We start from the raw sequence: 16944 nt of genomic DNA, 5'->3' as shown, positions 1-16944 counted from the left end.
AATAATCACATGCGGAGGAAGAAGTCCCAAACAAGTCCAAAAAACATTTCACTGCTTGTAATTGTATAAGTTATATGTATGTGACGAAAAACACCTTCTTGATTCTTGACACAGCCTAAATCAACCTGGTTAAATTATGAGTGAGAGTAGAGCACCTGTGGATTTCCCCAAGGTCCAGGTTCACCGCATTCATTTGAAATAACTTTTAATTGAATACAACATTGTTAAGATTGAGGGCTTCTTTATTTGGCAATATCATCTCTTGATACAATTAACAATATTGTCTGCCATGCTCTTTCGGCTGTACCAAATAAAGACTGTAGTCATTTTCAGTTTTTTTGTGTATACGGTTGATAACTTCAGATCAAACATTATCCTCCTCCCCCTTCCTGTAATGAGGAAAGAGTTGCAGTAGTCAAGCTTTGAGATGACTGAGGCCTAGATAAGGAGCTGGACAAAGTGGACATACTCATCTGTGAGAAATGGTCTGATCCTTCCGACGTTGTAACGTTTAAACCTACAGGAACAAGTTATGGCTGTAATGTGTGCCTTGAAGGCTGTCCAGAAGGCTGTCCAGGACAACACCCAGAGAGAGTTGTCAATGGAAATAGTGAGGTCCACTTTCACGACTACATAACAGACATAACGTACAGTTAGTAATGGAGGAGACAAAAAGGGGGTGGTGGGTGGGAGTTTATCTGTGGGATTTGTCGTCTGTCAGGTACTTGGGGAAAAGAGAATCTTAACCTTATCTGTGTTGAGCTTGAGGTGGAGGTAAGACATTCAACTGTGAGATGTCAGCAAGGCATGCATGCAGCAATGTCCTCTTCAACCTGAGTCGCAGAAGGAGGGAAGGAGAAAAACTGTTGAGTGTCATCAGAATAACAGTGATCCTGCCTTGCGAATGGCCAGAGTCCTGTCTTGCGAATGGCCTCAAACATCTAGTCAGTCAGCTCAAAGTGATGAAGATACAAAAGAAGAGAAGTCCGTACACAGCTGGAGCAGTGTTTAGTTTATTTTAAAACAAAGGCATTGTACAGATACAGGACATTATGACCAACAACGGCCAAAATATTGTGAATCTGTAAAATGTCAGTGTTTTAAAACGTATTTGCAAGTATACCCGAAGAATCAACTAGACACTATTATGTGGTTGAGTGCATGGTCAGAATAAGATTTGGACTTAAACTGTTATTCTTCTATAATCTATAGTACTCAATTCAGGGCAGCAGGTATGATATAGACACAGCGTTATTGCCCTTTTTCTGTAAAAGACAATGACTGGAAGCATCAATGATGCCTGCTGCTTCCAACTCTTGGATCTTTTGCTTGGTGCAGAAGCAGATGAGGTAAGCATCCCTGGTATCAATCTCATGTTTGAGTCTGCAGACTCTGCACTCAGCTCTTCATTGCAGGAAGCAATTATGTCGAGTAACTGTTCCAGTATCCACTGCAGCTGTAGTCTGTGTATATGGGGAGAGACCCATACTGCTCCACTGGAGGAGTTCCCACACAGCTTCTAGGGGTTTCCTCTGATGGGCCGTGGGGTGGTGGTGATGTTGGTACTGGAAACTGGATGTAAAGTTCAGCCCAGCTATATGGACCCTCGGCCCTCAATGAGTGGTTTAGCACTTTGGATGGCTGCCTGGTGAGGCTGTCTTTGTGGTCCCCACATCAGCTGAGCTGATGTAGTGCCAAGCTGAATGGCCATGCAGGTCAGCTCTGCCCCCTTGTGATGCTGAAGGAATAACAGTCTCTGAGCCCAGATAGTCGGTCTGCAGGGCATATCTATGCTCCTGTCCCCAGCAGGTCCAAACTATGCATGTATTTGGAGACTGGAGGAATTTTCTTTCTTCTTCAACTTGGGAACTTCTGATAGTAAGCAGGTTTGTAGCTCTCGCAATAATTTGGCTCCAACAAAGTTCAATGTGAGCAATAGAAAAGGGCCCATGGTTTTCATAATAAAAATAAATGGCTAAATGACACAAAACACAACAACACCCATCACAATGAACACGTAGGCCTACCGGATATGGATTTCATAATGTAAAGAACACAATAAATAACAGATAACACAACAATAAATAATACATGTGCCCTGCATGAGGCATGCTGGGAAGCCATGTTTCCACCACATTGATTCAGCACTCCAGGTCAGGATGCTGGTATAAATTTGTCATTGCTATAGGCCTTGGTCATATGGACATGTTTTATCAAATGAATAACTTATAGGCCAGGGCTTATACAACAACAATAATAATAATAATAATAATAATAATAATAATAATAATAATGTACTTTTTTCCTCATAGGCCTACGTAACAACGAATAGATTGTGTCTGACATCTCAATTTTTGTCTTAGGCTAGTGCCACGCGCGCAGTGTCACACTCACCCATCATATGGGCCATAGATAGTGTCACACATCCATGGTGTCACCTGCATCGTGTACTTCCTGTGCATGCGCCTCTGCTGAACGCATCGCAGGGAGGGAGGACATCTTTGTGCGCGTCAAGGAGGAGTCTGCTCGTTTCCAGTAACTGGCCACCGCCTTCTATTCGTCCCCCACCCGCTGCTGCAGAATCCTGGGTGCCTGGATCCATGAAGATTTCCCCGTGCACGGCACTTCCTCCGCAATAATGGGCGGAGAGCTATTCACTGCGTTGATGTGTTGATATAGAAATATTTTAGATATCAAATATGAATCATGCATTTGATATTTCTGGCAAATTTGCTCGTGAGCATCCTTTCGCCTTGGCTTCTTCATCTATCAATAGCGTCATCTGGTATGTATTACGCTTATCCTAGCCATGCCATTTCATTTCATTTGATGACTGACATATTTTAAACTTTATTTGTTTCACCGTATAACAGACGAGAGGACATACGAGGATAGCGTCGCATTATTTTCTGAAGGGGAACGGTTTCTCCAATATGCTGAGTCCTTAAAGTAATGGTGCATGGGGGCAGACTACAGTAACTCAGCATATCTTTCGTTCAGCTTATAAGAAATGATTTGCATTTGCAATACTTTTAATTACATTACTACTTAAGATGAACCTTGGGTCAATGGGATGCTTGTTAGTGATGGGCATTATCAGCTGATATTGCCTTAAGGTTGGATTGATACAGAAATGACCTAATGAACATGCTATGTATTATACTGCATAGTGCAGGTTTACTCCTTTGTCAATAAACATTCGATAACAATGTAGCTTTGATACTGATAATCACCTATCTCATGTTGCAATTGTTAGTGATACATACATTTGGAAACCCGTTTTGATGGGGCTGTTTATGTAACATTACATTTTGTATGCTCCACACATAGCAAGATCTTGATCTATAAATCTAGCATTAATCAAAGCTTAGCAGTGCACTACCATATTATCATCAATATGACAGAGTACAACATGCTACATGCTACATACCAACAACTGAACCCTACTGAATTTCAGTAGGGTTCATTCTTGGAAGGAAGCCATAGCCCACCAATTCATTCTCATCATTGAAAAACTGACATTCTGCCAAGTGTACATACCGTACTATATACTTCCTATACACAAAATCATCAGTGTTCAATCATTTACCGGAGTAAAGATGTACTGTCTGTACCCTTACGCATCTTTACCCTTACAGGTCCATAGGGTCATTCATGTGTACACTTTCAGAGTTAAATGAACACTGACGATTTTACTGTGTAGGATCACTAGCACAGGATGTGCAATTGTGCATAGTAAGTATGTATAGTTGGCACAATGTCCGTTTTATGTGGTGGTGGTTCTCTTGCAGTATCTCCAGAAGTAGAGAACAAGGTTGAGAGGGACGCAGTGCCAGCACTGTCGGAGCAACAGGCAACTGCAGCACCTGCCACTGACAACACAACACACCATGCAGTAGAGCATGTGATCACCTACCCCTCTCGACTAATTTACTACCTTAACGAAGATTCAGAGAGCACCTACCATGACCTAGACACGCGGGCTCAGAACCAAGCCACACAGGGCCAGGTAAGGCATTATAAATGTGTGATGGATACCGTGGCGTGGCAGCTGAACAATGTCAGATAGGACACAGGACATGCACTGGAGCTTTGATGAGAAATGTATTTGTTGGCAATGTGGGCATATCAACGGCAGGGGCATTTGGGTGCCCAGTGGCTTTGTAGGATAACGTGCATGCTGTGTATTCGAGGTGTCATACGTTTGGACCTGGCTCAAGGCCTACACCTGCACGTCAACACCACTTTATTACTTTTGTATAGTGTTGTTCTCAATTATACTACGCTGTTGATGTTCTGTGTGCTGAAATTAGGGTATTATTATAAAGCAACAAGTTTATGGCCTCCACATTTCCTAGAATTATATTGCGTTGATTCGTTTAAGCTAAAACAGTCATTTAAACAGCAACTTCACTTTGTCTTTCCTACAGGCAGTCCATCTTGCCCAAGCCAGTTTTCAATTAGAGGCCTTTGGTTCCAGATTTGTCCTGGACCTCACGTTAAACAAGTAAGTGTTCCTCGACTCATCTGAATGATTTGTTTTTGGTCAGTTGGATTGATTTTATGATCTTTCAAATGCCAGCCACAGCATTAGCTAATAGATATGATATGATTGCATTGTACTGGTCCCTTCGGAAACAGTATGAGGAGCAATGTAAAATGTGTGGCTTACTTTCAAATCACTTCTAGTGAGATGTTTACCTCTCACAACTGTAACGGTCCGTTGTCAAGGTCATGTCAACAGCTACAGACTGCACTGGATCTATCCCATTCCCAGCAAGCAGTAACTGTCATCTTTGAGTCAAAAGTGGCAGTACTTGTAGTCCTTCAGGGTGTTTTAGAATAGATTACTTTGTTGACTGAAAAGTACATCTATTCGTATTGTATTGAATGGGAATACTGTGGCCCCACTGTGGCCCGGTTTCCCAAAGGACACCTCACACCTTGGTGTAAGTCAGAAGTGGTGTTCTTGGTGTAGGCCTCAGGCCATACCAGGCCTGAGGCCTACCATTGTGTGGCACATCTATGCACGGAATGTCTATGTTCACAGGCTTCTGTGGGCAGCCTAGAGGAGCAACTGAGCATGTGCAACACCTCTTTGGGAAACCGGGCCATGTCAGTAACACATGGTGACAGAGCAGATCCAAGGTTCTTAGAATCTTACTAGACATAATAATACAGAATAATCTTATTTTAATTTAAAGCCAGTGGACATAGACACGCAGTATAGTACGTAAATAAAAATGTCAGGAAACCTATATATTATCAGGATTTGGCAGACAAACTGATTGTTGTATCCCATACAGAGACATGTACAGTATGTAACCCTCTGCAAGTCATATAGATTTGCTGGCCACATAGTCTCTAGCCTACATGTGTGAGGACTCATGTATGTAAAAGGGCAGCATAATGATGTATGAATGCAGCATGAAGCTTCCAAAATGCTGATTGTTTCTAAGGTCATGATGACGTGATGTGCCTATAGAATTACCTACAGTAAATGCTTTGTCATGTTCTGTAGAGCGTGTGGGAAAGGCCTCACATACCCTGTGGCAGTTCCTTTCCTTTCCTCTTATGTCTTGGAAAACATTTGAGACTGGAATATTACTTACTGTATAACAACTGAGAGAACAATGCTTTTGGTGGCTGATGGTGATATACTAGGACAAACTAGGTTATATACTAGGAAATATTGCATTATTCTTTAGCATGATTGATGGTGTGTCATGGTTAATTCATTATTTGAAGGGACCTTATTTTGGTATCTATTATGGCAAGTTATTAGTGCTTTGACTTTGGTGAGAGCAGAGCAGAGAAACATACATTACACACATGCACTAATTGGTCTCCAATCATTTTATGTCATCAGCACACAAATAACAGTCTGCTCTACTTTTTATGATTTTAATGAAAAGACCTTTCCTAAATAAAAAATGGAAATATACCATAAATATCGAGGATCATTGTTTCTTTGTCGGTCGTATTTGTGCATGCGCACGTGTGCGCATGTGTTTATATGAAGTGAGAGAATGTGTATTTGTATGCTAACTTAGCATAAGTGGCTACTCTCTCCATCTTGCTTTTTCTCTTTGTATCCTTCTACTCTCTCCTTTCTTGCTCTATCACCCAGCCTCACTTCTCTAACATACAGTAGTACATAAATATTGCATAGTACATACAAATACAACATTAAGTAGAAGAACAGACCATTGTATGAACATGAATGACATAAACATGAAGGAATCTCATAATAGCATAAGAAGTTCTAAGATATGACCTTGATTCCATGCTGTTTGTGTGTTCTGTTACCTCACTGAGGTAAATCAGTGGGAACGCTTATTTTTGTTCCAGTGTATAGGTTTCTTTGCATTCTCCTTGGTGTTCATGCAGCTGCGACAGTGCTGATCTAAATATAGATCGGTCTGCAACCTGCCAATGGGCACTACTTTTGCTGTTCATTTTTCCCTTCCCTTGCTTTAATACCTGGGACGACAAGCTTAAATCAAGTGGACTTATAGGTACCGGTATATCTACAGTATTGCAAGTAGGGATGTCCCGATCAGGTTTTTTTGCTCCCGATCTGATTCCGATCATTTGATTTTCAGTGTTTGCCGATACCGATTTTTCCCGATCCGATATTTATATTTTGTAGAACACGTTTATGCCATATAACAATAGTACAATATCCCAAATCACAGACAATTTCCAGTCTAATATCATGATATGGATATAATATGGATACTAGTGATTGGCTCCCAATTCCGATCAATTGAAAATGACGTGATCGGCCCCGATTTCCAATCACCCGATCCGATCGGGACAACCCTAATTGCAAGGGTTAATTTGCTACTCGCATCTCTTACAAAACATACACAATCCATGTTTTGAGACCAGCCGGTTTGAGTTCTCTTCATTTTTAGGCCATCACAGGTCACTTGGCCATAATGACTTCATATCAGTATCACAAACATTTGCCTCGATTACGATTAATGAACGATCATAAGATAAAGTGGAAATAGTAGATCTACAAGCTCTCAACGTGTCACAGCTTGTAGATTGGCAATTTACGTGCACACCACGCCGTGCACACCACGTATAATACAAAGGCTTACGTGTTTAATGAGACTAATTGATTTAACTGATGATAACAAATTGACTAGAAGTTCTCCGTGTTGATTCATTGATATATAACACATAAAAAGCGTAGGTCTTGCCCACCGTGATCCTGGGCTGGCTGAGTTCTCTATCCTGATTTGATAAAATTGGTATCTTGACATACAGTAAATGCATTTTCTATTTAATAAAGAGCTGGAGAGAGCTGGAGACTCAACAACAAACGCTGTCTATAGCACTATCAGAATATACAGCTACGGTATTTAACACATATTTTAACCAAAGGAAGTCACTTGACCTAATCTTAGTCTTAGACAAGACAAGATTGAGTCGGTTATTTGTTCTAAATGCCAGATTGATAGATTGCCTGTTAATTGCCTTACTCACAGGGGAAAAAAACCTTCCTTGCTCTTATTGCATTACTTGGCTATCTCTAATGTTGTTGTCACGTGTGTAGAGCATCCCTGTACATTAGGGGTCAGAGGGACAACATGCTTGACCGAACAAAAGGTCAGAGGTAATCACTTCCATGTGTTTAAGAGTTATGGATGCTAATGGCAGCATCCCTCCTCCGTGGGGGATTTGTGCAGCTGCATTTGATCTGGCGCCAGATGACTTTCTCTGATTCCTCTTCCATCAGCACTGCATCGTAGCTCTCACTGTCTCCTTTGGACTCGCAGACCTCAGTGCTGGACTCCCGTCTCTTTGCCTCCACGGCACACAACCACAACAACGCCCACACACACACACACACACACAACACACACACACACACACACACACACACACACACACACACATGCCTCCCATTAAAGACACACAGTTATACACTCAGGTTCCATCGCTTTAGCCTCTTCATGCTGCACTGCCATTCCTCTCACTCACTCACGCACGCATGCACACGCACGCACGCACACGCACGCATGCACGCACACGCACGCACACGCACGCACGCACGCACGCACACGTACACACCCATAAGAACATCCATAAACTCTCAGGCCTGTGGACCACTCTCCTCTCCTCTCCCTGCCATCTCCCGGGCTAAAAATAGCTTTTCACTTATAGGAATCTCTCATAGACACTGGGCTAGAGCGTGCTTTGACTCCGTGCGCAGCACTTCCTGCTCACTTGCTGAGTATCACTCAAAAATGTCACACATTGCTGTTTATCACAAGACAGATACTGTCTTTTTTATTTCTTTTCACAAGATTTCTGCTGCAGAGGGGCTGCTCCATGTTCATGGGCATGAGGATGTTTTTGAATTACAAGGTTACTCGGGAAAGCGCCACTATAGCAAAATTTGCAGTCTCTTGAAGTCAGTCGTCACTCGTCAGCTAACAGACTGTGCGTGTGTGCGTGCGTGTATGTGTGTGTAATGGTGAGGCCTGCTGACTCAGATTATGGGGACTGCCTGGAGGACAGCTGTGTTCAAGGTGAAGCCGCGGCCTCACAATCATTTATCACATTAGGTGTCATTGACAACTGCTGGGCGGGGGTTAGTTTTGTCAATGCCTGTTATGTGTGCTCCTTCTTTGTTCTTTGGTCAATGATTTCACTTTGGAACTATTTGTGGAGGTCCTGCAAAAAGTCAATCATTTTAGATACCTGTCTCTTCTAAAATTGATTACTATTTGTTTTCCCACTACATGGATTTGATTTCATTTCATTTGATTTCATTTAATTGACAGGCTACATTACAGTATGTGGCATCATGCAGAAACATTATTTTTGTGAATGTATGAATATTGTCTCTGCCAATCCGAAGGCATGTCTGAGACTATGTATTCGCACATGTCCGTCCGTGCGCTCTTCTGTGCGGCTTCGCCTGTCCGTCCGTCCGTCTATTGGACAGCTAATCTCCGGCACCGTTGCACTGATCGACTTGAAACTGTCCACACACACTCCCTGGAGGCCAGTGCAGAACCAGTTGCCCACATTCATCGACCTGCAAGTGCCACCACGAGGCCAATTTTTGCAAAACACATTTTTGGCTATTACTCCTACAGATTTTGTCCAATCACGCAGATCCATTTTGTGATCAAGACGAAACTGTCAGATTTGTCATATTCCACTCTGATTGGCTAAGATTGGATTCCAAGGGGCTCGTTTTGAACAAAATGCCTCAAATCATGAGGCAGCGTCTGATTGCCGTGTAACATGCACATTCCTGCAAGACCAAGGATGAAATGGCACCATTTCTTTGTGTCATGACTTCCATTTGCACATTGGAATTTCATTCTCCACCTCAACTACCTATCGGCCTATCCGACCATTTCCACACCGGGCACGACACTCCCTCAGCCAGGTCCTCAACTTGCTGAGTTTTAAGTTGACCGGTCTAACTGCTCGAGATATGTGACCTACAGACACACAAACGGACAGACATTTTGTGCATTTATAGTTATAGTTTATAGTTAAAGTATAGACTTTTGTGTGTTTTAATCTAGCAATTAGGTGTGAAAATTGTTTTATAGACTAGCTAGTATACAGTATGTCATGACTGAAATATATATTTTATATACATTTGTACACTCTTACAAAACGAACCATGTCAGATATGACTGAGTTGTACCTGTTGTGGAAGGCCCAGACATACCAAACGTTCCATTTGGTGAGCTGTTGGTCAGTGACAATCTAGCTCTGGTGGACATGAACTAGAGGTACACCATCACCGCTGCGGAGCGCATGCCAGTATGCCTCCGGGCTGGTGAGCTGCAGACAGTTTCATTATTGTTATATCTACCGTAAATCAATAAATAATGATGAATGATGAAGCAAACTTTGCTCAAGTTGCAATGTTTCAACTTGAGTGAATATGAGGGAGATGTAAAATGCATTAATTTATTCATTCGTTCGTACGTTCATTCATTAATTTGCGTCGCCCCATTCACCTCATTCGTGCCACACGGGCCGCTGTGAATGCACCTTTAGACCATTCAGGAATGTGGCAATGAGCACCAAACTGTTTTTGTGACATTCCAAACTGTTTGCATGTATTAACCGGCTTACAAATGTAATGGTATAATGGCCTACAGTATTTCTTTCAAAAAACGTAATATATCATGAACACAACATCCACTAAACCCCAAATTGGAAACACATGTTGAGGGGCCTCTATAGAGCACACCTCCAAAAGCACTTTCACTTCTACCCATGGGGTTGCTGGGTGCCACAAATGCAAATAGTTGCATATAGTTTTACTGTATTATTTTAGAATCGCAGTTTCTCTCCGCACCTTCTTTGGGCCCTGATGGCTGCAACCCACAACTCACACTGTGCTGTGTGTCACCTATGTGCTCCATGGAGCTTTAGTTTATACAATGTTGTAGTCATGTAGTGGCTCCAGGCACCATTCCATATCTCCCTTGAAAATGTGAGATCTCGGTGAGTTTAATTGATGTGCGTGGTTTCTGGGAAGGCTTAACCAGCAACCATGATGAAGGACGTTTTTAATTAAATGTTAACCAAGCACTACTCAGCACCACTCAAAGCCACAATGTACACTGTGAAAGGATGTCTGAGTCACTGGGCTGTGTTGTATCCACAAGAGCAAGACCAGACATGTCATAATGGATAGGCCACCATGATGCCACAAAAACGACCAACTAACCAACTTGAATCTCTTTCTATTCCAGTGACCTGTTGTCCTCAGATTATGTTGAGATCCACTATGAAGAGGGTAAACCAGTTCAAACAAAGGTAACGTGTTGCTTAATTGTTTCCAAAGCTTCATCATGCAACTGATTTGACACTAAATGTGTTATTCTCGGCAAGAGGCACGGTCATACAATGAATTTTAAATCAGGTGTAAGAGCCTCTTTTTGTTTTTAGTTACCTCTAATTGGTTCCCCATGGAATCTTTACAGCGTACAGAGGATGTGATGTTTGTTCACCTAGAAGACCAACAGTTTGGACCAATGGGAATACAGAACAGTTTAGACCAATGGGAATACAGAACAGTTTGGACCAGTGGGAATACAGACATCGAGGATAGGTTCATGGGGGAATGTTGATATTGGCATTGCACATTGTGTCCTCATGTGACCTTTCATTGTAATACCATTTTGGCAAAATATTGAAAATATTTTTTGTATAGGACAAAATGAAGAAGACAATAAGAAAGAAAGAAAGAAAGAGATTGATTGATTGATGGTGGGTGAGTAGGTGGGTTGGTGGGTGGGTGGATGAGTAGGTGGGTAGGTAGGTGGGGGGTTGAGTAGGTTGGTAGGTGGGTAGGTAGGTACGTAGGTAGGTAAATAGGGTGTTAGGAGGATGTAAGTAGGTAGGTAGGTAGGTAGGTAGGTCTGTCGGTCGGTTAGTAGGTATGTATTGGTAAGTAGGTAGGTAGGAGGAGGTAAGTAGGTAGGTAAATAGGGTGTTAGGAGGATGTAAGTAGGTAGGTAGGTCGGTCGGTCGGTTAGTAGGTATGTATTGGTAAGTAGGTAGGTAGGAGGAGGTAGGTAGGTAGGTAAATAGGGTGTTAGGAGGATGTAAGTAGGTAGGTAGGTCGGTCGGTCGGTTAGTAGGTATGTATTGGTAAGTAGGTAGGTAGGAGGAGGTAGGTAGGTAGGTAAATAGGGTGTTAGGAGGATGTAAGTAGGTAGGTAGGTAGGTAGGTCGGTCGGTTAGTAGGTATGTCTTGGTAAGTAGGTAGGAGGAGGTAGGTAGGTAGGTAAATGTGTATTAGTTTGTAATCTCTGCTCAATAATTTTAGCCACATGTATTTAAAAAGTAAAAAGGGGGAAACAGAAACACGATAAAAGGACTGAGAGAACAGGGGAGATGCTAGAGATGGCAGAAAAGCGGTTGGGAGTGAATGCTGGCTCCTGCTGCTGTGCCTGCTGTTGCTGCTGATTCAGAGGGCTGGGCTGGGCATACTGGAGCTGAGTCAGCAGGGTTTCGCTCTCCTGCAGCCTCCTGCTGGAACCCAGGTCACGTGACAGCGGAGAGATAGCACTCTGCAGTAGCAATGCAGCGTGGGATGGCTGGAGTGAAACGGAGAGAGAGAGAGAGGGAGAATGTCCTCTGCTCACCCAGGGTCTGACAGCTGAGTCACAGATGGAGCCAGGATCAGCTGTGTGATGCCTTAACTCTTTCTAAGCCTAGGTCATGATTCCCTGCAGGAAAAAAGAAAAGAGAATGGGGTCCTTTTTGGTGTTAAGCTTATAGGGATTTTATAGGACTCAAAATGCAGAAAGGTGCACCTTTATGGCAGTTTTTAAGGAGGGAAAGGAGTCACACTTTTGAAGGGCTTTCCCAAAATTGTTGGAAGGGCATTCCCAAAACGGAGCAAACCACTTAACTATAATTTATTGCTGTATTTTTCCAAATTGAATGTACATATATTCACAGTACACAGTAAAATACTCAGTGTTCATTTATCTATGAGTGAGTAAAAATGGTTTGCTGTGATGATGTGAGTATTGTGCCTGTCTTGGAAGGAGATAGGCCTGCACACCAGCTTCAGGTAAAGAAGTTACTTTAATATCACACAAACGTTTCGATCTCACAGGATCTTCATCAGGTCAGTATCCATACTGACCTGATGAAGATCCTGTGAGATGGAAACGCTGTCTGATAATAAATTAACTCCTTTACCTGAAGCTATCCTTCCATGTTGTGCCTTATTGGCCCAGCACCTACCGTCGATGTGCACAGTGGAGGATTATCTGAGCTTCCGCGTTGCTGTCACACGGAGGCTCAAGCTTAGGGGCCCCCAAAATGTGCAAACTTAATAACAGTTATTACCTTTGAACTTTTTGCCAGTAATGGGCTTATCATGTCAATACAATAACCCCAAATGTCCTAAACCAGTAGTTTTCAACTGATTGTAAATGAGGGACCGTCACCCTGACTTAGAATCAACCTGGGGACCACTGTTTTGTTGGGTGGGTGGGGATATGTGCTAAGATTAGTGCTTTTGTATCACTTGCTATGCATCCTGTATACAACATCCCACTGTGTCTCAACTCTCAACCAATGGTCCATTGACTAATAATTTCCTCATCATCATCATCATCATTTATTTAACTCACGACCATGATCACATGGTTTGGAGCACAGATTCATAAAAGTATACAATCAAAAGTCTACAATACATTACACGATATACATAGACATATCAGAAGGCTTTCCCTATTTGTACAGTGGAAGAACATTTTTCAGAAAAGCACCCAATTTATAGATTACTTTTTGTTTTTCAGATTTTAGTAATGCAATTAATGTAAACATAGAAGGGTGGGTAATTTTTTTTGCCTGGAATTCATAATGCTAGTATTCTTACAATTCCAACAAAAAATGTATGCAACAAAGCATGTAACAAAATATGTATGCTCTGATATTGTGCTTGTCTTCCCATCAGGGTGGAGAACACTGTTACTACCATGGCCAGGTGAGGGGGAACGACGTGTCCCGCGTAGCCATGTCTACCTGCAACGGGCTGCAGTAAGTCAATTCTGGAGTTCAGCATAATCCTCGCCGTGCTCAGAATATCTGTGGGTACAATCATCTCTCAGTTCTTATTGACTCATTATTGACTGGTCTCTCTCCCTCTTCTTCTCTCTCCCTCTCGCTCTCTGCCTGACAGCGGAATGTTTGATGATGGAGCCTATGTGTATGTAATTGAGCCCTTAAAACAGACTCACTCAATTGTAAGTTATTTCTTTCAATGACGACTAAAATGTGTTTTGCAAGATTTCCACTCCACTACTCCTATGCTACTGCTACTGCCACACACACTCATGAAAGAGATCAGTGTAGATTTACAGTATAGTATTGTTATTTGGCTACCACTGTTAGACTACTAGAATTGTGGATGCTGTCCTGTGTAGACTAGAGTTCAAGGTCATTCCTGTTTCTAAAGATATCCCATAATTCACATTTTAATAATTATGAGTAATGAGTAATTTAGGCTCCGTACAACTGTGTTGCACAATAAAAATGGCAGATCTAAATGCTCACAACATGTCCGGATTTATTGTGAGTGTGTAGATCTGCTATTTTCGGTTTTGTTGCAGTTGTACAAGGGGAAAACTACACAACGTGATGCTGAGTATAGGGCTCAGTGGGCAAGCACTGCCAGTTGTCTCTTTAAACTAAACATATTGATTATTGTTATTTTAAATCCCATTTTACTCAACGTTGAAGTAACATTTTCTCTGCTAATTGAGAGTAGACACAGTGCCTGTTAGGTTCTGTTTGAGATTTAGAGAGTTAGACCCCCAACCCCATTCTCATTCTGACACATGGTGGTCTCGCCCCATACAGGATATCGCTGCAAGGCCACACACAGTCCACCGGACGCCCACCCTTCAGTGGAACAATGATTTAGAGGAACAGAGTAAGAGAGAGTACCATCTGATATGACCTTATCTTTCCGTCTGCAATGCCCCTGGTCAATGGTCATCATCACCACACCCAGGTCCTGACATGTTGCAGCTTTTGTTTCCAGACCCTGAAGTTAACCTTCACAATAGGTATTTTCGCACATAAGTGGGGATTCATGGACCCCACAGCTAAAGCTTTCAAAATTCAACAGTCATACTGTACAGTACTATTTAAACCACAGGTTTGATGATAATTGAGGTCAAAGTGTCACAGTGATAGGGACATCCATCTGGTATAGTGATTATAGTAATGTCTATAGCAGTGGTTCCCAAAGTGGGGTCCGGGGACCCCCAGGGGTACCTGAGGGAGTTCCAGGGGGGACCCATCTATTTTGTTCATGTTCATAAAGTGCTAAAGTGTTTAAAGCAGTGGTTCCCAAACTTTTTCATGTCAAGGACCCCCAAATTGACACTACTTAGCCCGTGGACCCCCATTTGAAAAGATATGCCAGGGACCCCAATAAGAGAAGACGTACACATTTAGACGTCTACATTTAGACGTCTACATTTAGACGTCTACATTTAGACGTACACATTTAGCGTCTACATTTAGACGTCTACATTTAGACGTCTACATTTAGACGTCTGTATACATTTAGACGTCTACATTTAGACGTCTACATTTAAACGTCTACATTTAGACGTATACATTTATTTGTTATCCGTGTTGCGAGGATGAGGGGGTACCTGGAAAAATATCTACCCCAAAAGGGGTACCTGGTCCAAAAAAGTTTGGGAACCCCTGGTCTATAGGACAAGTGTCATCGTATGCTGTTATGTAAATATTTCATTATTTTTGTTACTTATATTTAATTTAAGTTTTCTTTTACACACAGGACTTCAAGACAAGATAACATAGATGCATAGTATTCCAAAAAGGAGCACATCAAATCTTCCCCTTGCTAGTAGAGAGTAGACTTTCCACTGCAAAGATCAAATTTAATGTTGCCCGCTGGCCGAGTGGTCCAGGCATATTCCACATAGGCTTTGGCCTGACAGTGTGTTTTGTGTTCGAGTCCTGTTCATGACGACCTTTGCTGCATGACTTGCTGCATTTGCTCTCTGCCTCTTCTTTCCTGTCTATCTTCACTTGAAACTATCAATAAAGGCAGAAAAGCCAAAAACAAATCAAATTTAATTTACAAAAAAAGGGAAAAATAAACAGTGACCCAAATATCACACACAAAACAAACAGATACAACTCACACACATTTCAAGTCAGGATAGAGCTATAGTAAATAAATATTTCTGTTGAAGTGTTTTCCTCTGCCTGTCTACAGCGGAGGAGGAGCTGGTCTCAGAGCTGGATGACTTGTCTTGGCTCAGACGCAGGAAAAAGCGAGCTGTAAGTTTATGACCTAATCACAATTTTTAAGCAAGGTAAAGTTAAATCTATCCTCACATGTTACTTCTCAAGTAAGTCAATTGCACAATTCAGGCAGAGAAAGTAAACTATTGTGGTCATCTCTAAGTCAGAGCCACAAAATATACCCCTGTCACAAAATAATGAAAACAACTTAAGAAGCTACTGCTGCACAACACTTGCCCGCTCTCCACAACAGAGAACGGAAACCTCTAAAAGAAGCCCATGTCATTGTTGAATCTTTCTGCCTTTGTTTTCCAGATGCCTCGTAACGTCTTTGAGGAAATGAAATATCTGGAGCTCATGATAGTCAGTGACCACAGTATGGTATGTTTCCTGGCCATGAGCAGCAACAACAGGAAATATCTGAGGCCGTTATATATATGTATCATCTCAGGCTGTGTATTATGTCACATCCTGGCGGTTAAATAACATTTCACAAAATCTATATTCTTTTTCCTGGTCACTTTTGCCCACAAGAGGGAGCAACATCATAGACTGTTGTGTATGCAGTGCACCATCAAAACATCTAAATGTATTTTCTCTCTGCAGCATAAAAGATACAAGACCAAGCAGCACACGAAGAATTTTGCAAAGTCTGTGGTTAACCTTGTGGATGCTGTGAGTATAGGATTCAGTTCACTTTTCAGATATGTCGTTCAAACCCCTTACACGATTAATTAATTTACATGATTGTTCATCACCCATTCTCTCTGACTCTCTCTACTATCTTTCTCTAATGAAATTCAAAATACCTATTCGCTTTTGCCATATTAGGTGTAGTGGCTAATCAACACATATGAACAATAAAACTTAAAAGCCACTAAAAGCACCGGGCAGCGAATCTTACGCAGTTGGTATAGGGAATAAGACCATTGTCCAGTCAAGGCAGCAACATTTGATGGTGTTTATTTTGCTTCTCCAGACACATACAAGATGTCATTATGTCACAGTGCTCTCCCTAACCTGCTGGTAAAAAACCATGGACCTTCCCAGTGCTCTCTCACTCCCTGTGTGCTCTCTTAATTAAATAGGTTCAGCTGTGCCCAGAACTGCCCATCACCTTCACAATAAAAGCTC

The 16944-nt window shown here is 42.0% G+C and overlaps 1 protein-coding gene across 1 annotated transcript in view; it reads left to right on the top strand.

Annotated features, from left to right (window-relative positions):
* The first annotated feature begins 2562 nt into the window (after positions 1-2562).
* adam23b (ADAM metallopeptidase domain 23b) overlaps positions 2563-16944 on the top strand; it is a 30415-nt gene continuing 16033 nt past the window's right edge. The window contains exons 1-10 of the mRNA XM_080786605.1: positions 2563-2785; positions 3792-4009; positions 4431-4507; positions 10752-10815; positions 13478-13560; positions 13703-13766; positions 14383-14455; positions 15782-15846; positions 16126-16191; positions 16417-16485. Coding sequence (XP_080642731.1) covers positions 2707-2785; positions 3792-4009; positions 4431-4507; positions 10752-10815; positions 13478-13560; positions 13703-13766; positions 14383-14455; positions 15782-15846; positions 16126-16191; positions 16417-16485 — 858 coding nt within the window. The 5' untranslated portion in view covers positions 2563-2706. The remainder of the gene's footprint in view (positions 2786-3791; positions 4010-4430; positions 4508-10751; positions 10816-13477; positions 13561-13702; positions 13767-14382; positions 14456-15781; positions 15847-16125; positions 16192-16416; positions 16486-16944) is intronic.

Source organism: Protomyctophum bolini, assembly GCF_963924005.1.
Source record: "Protomyctophum bolini genome assembly, chromosome: 16".
In the NCBI taxonomy this organism is placed as follows: Eukaryota; Metazoa; Chordata; class Actinopteri; order Myctophiformes; family Myctophidae; genus Protomyctophum; species Protomyctophum bolini.
Note: the sequence above shows the minus strand (reverse complement) of the source record. Positions and strands in the feature narration are given on the sequence as shown.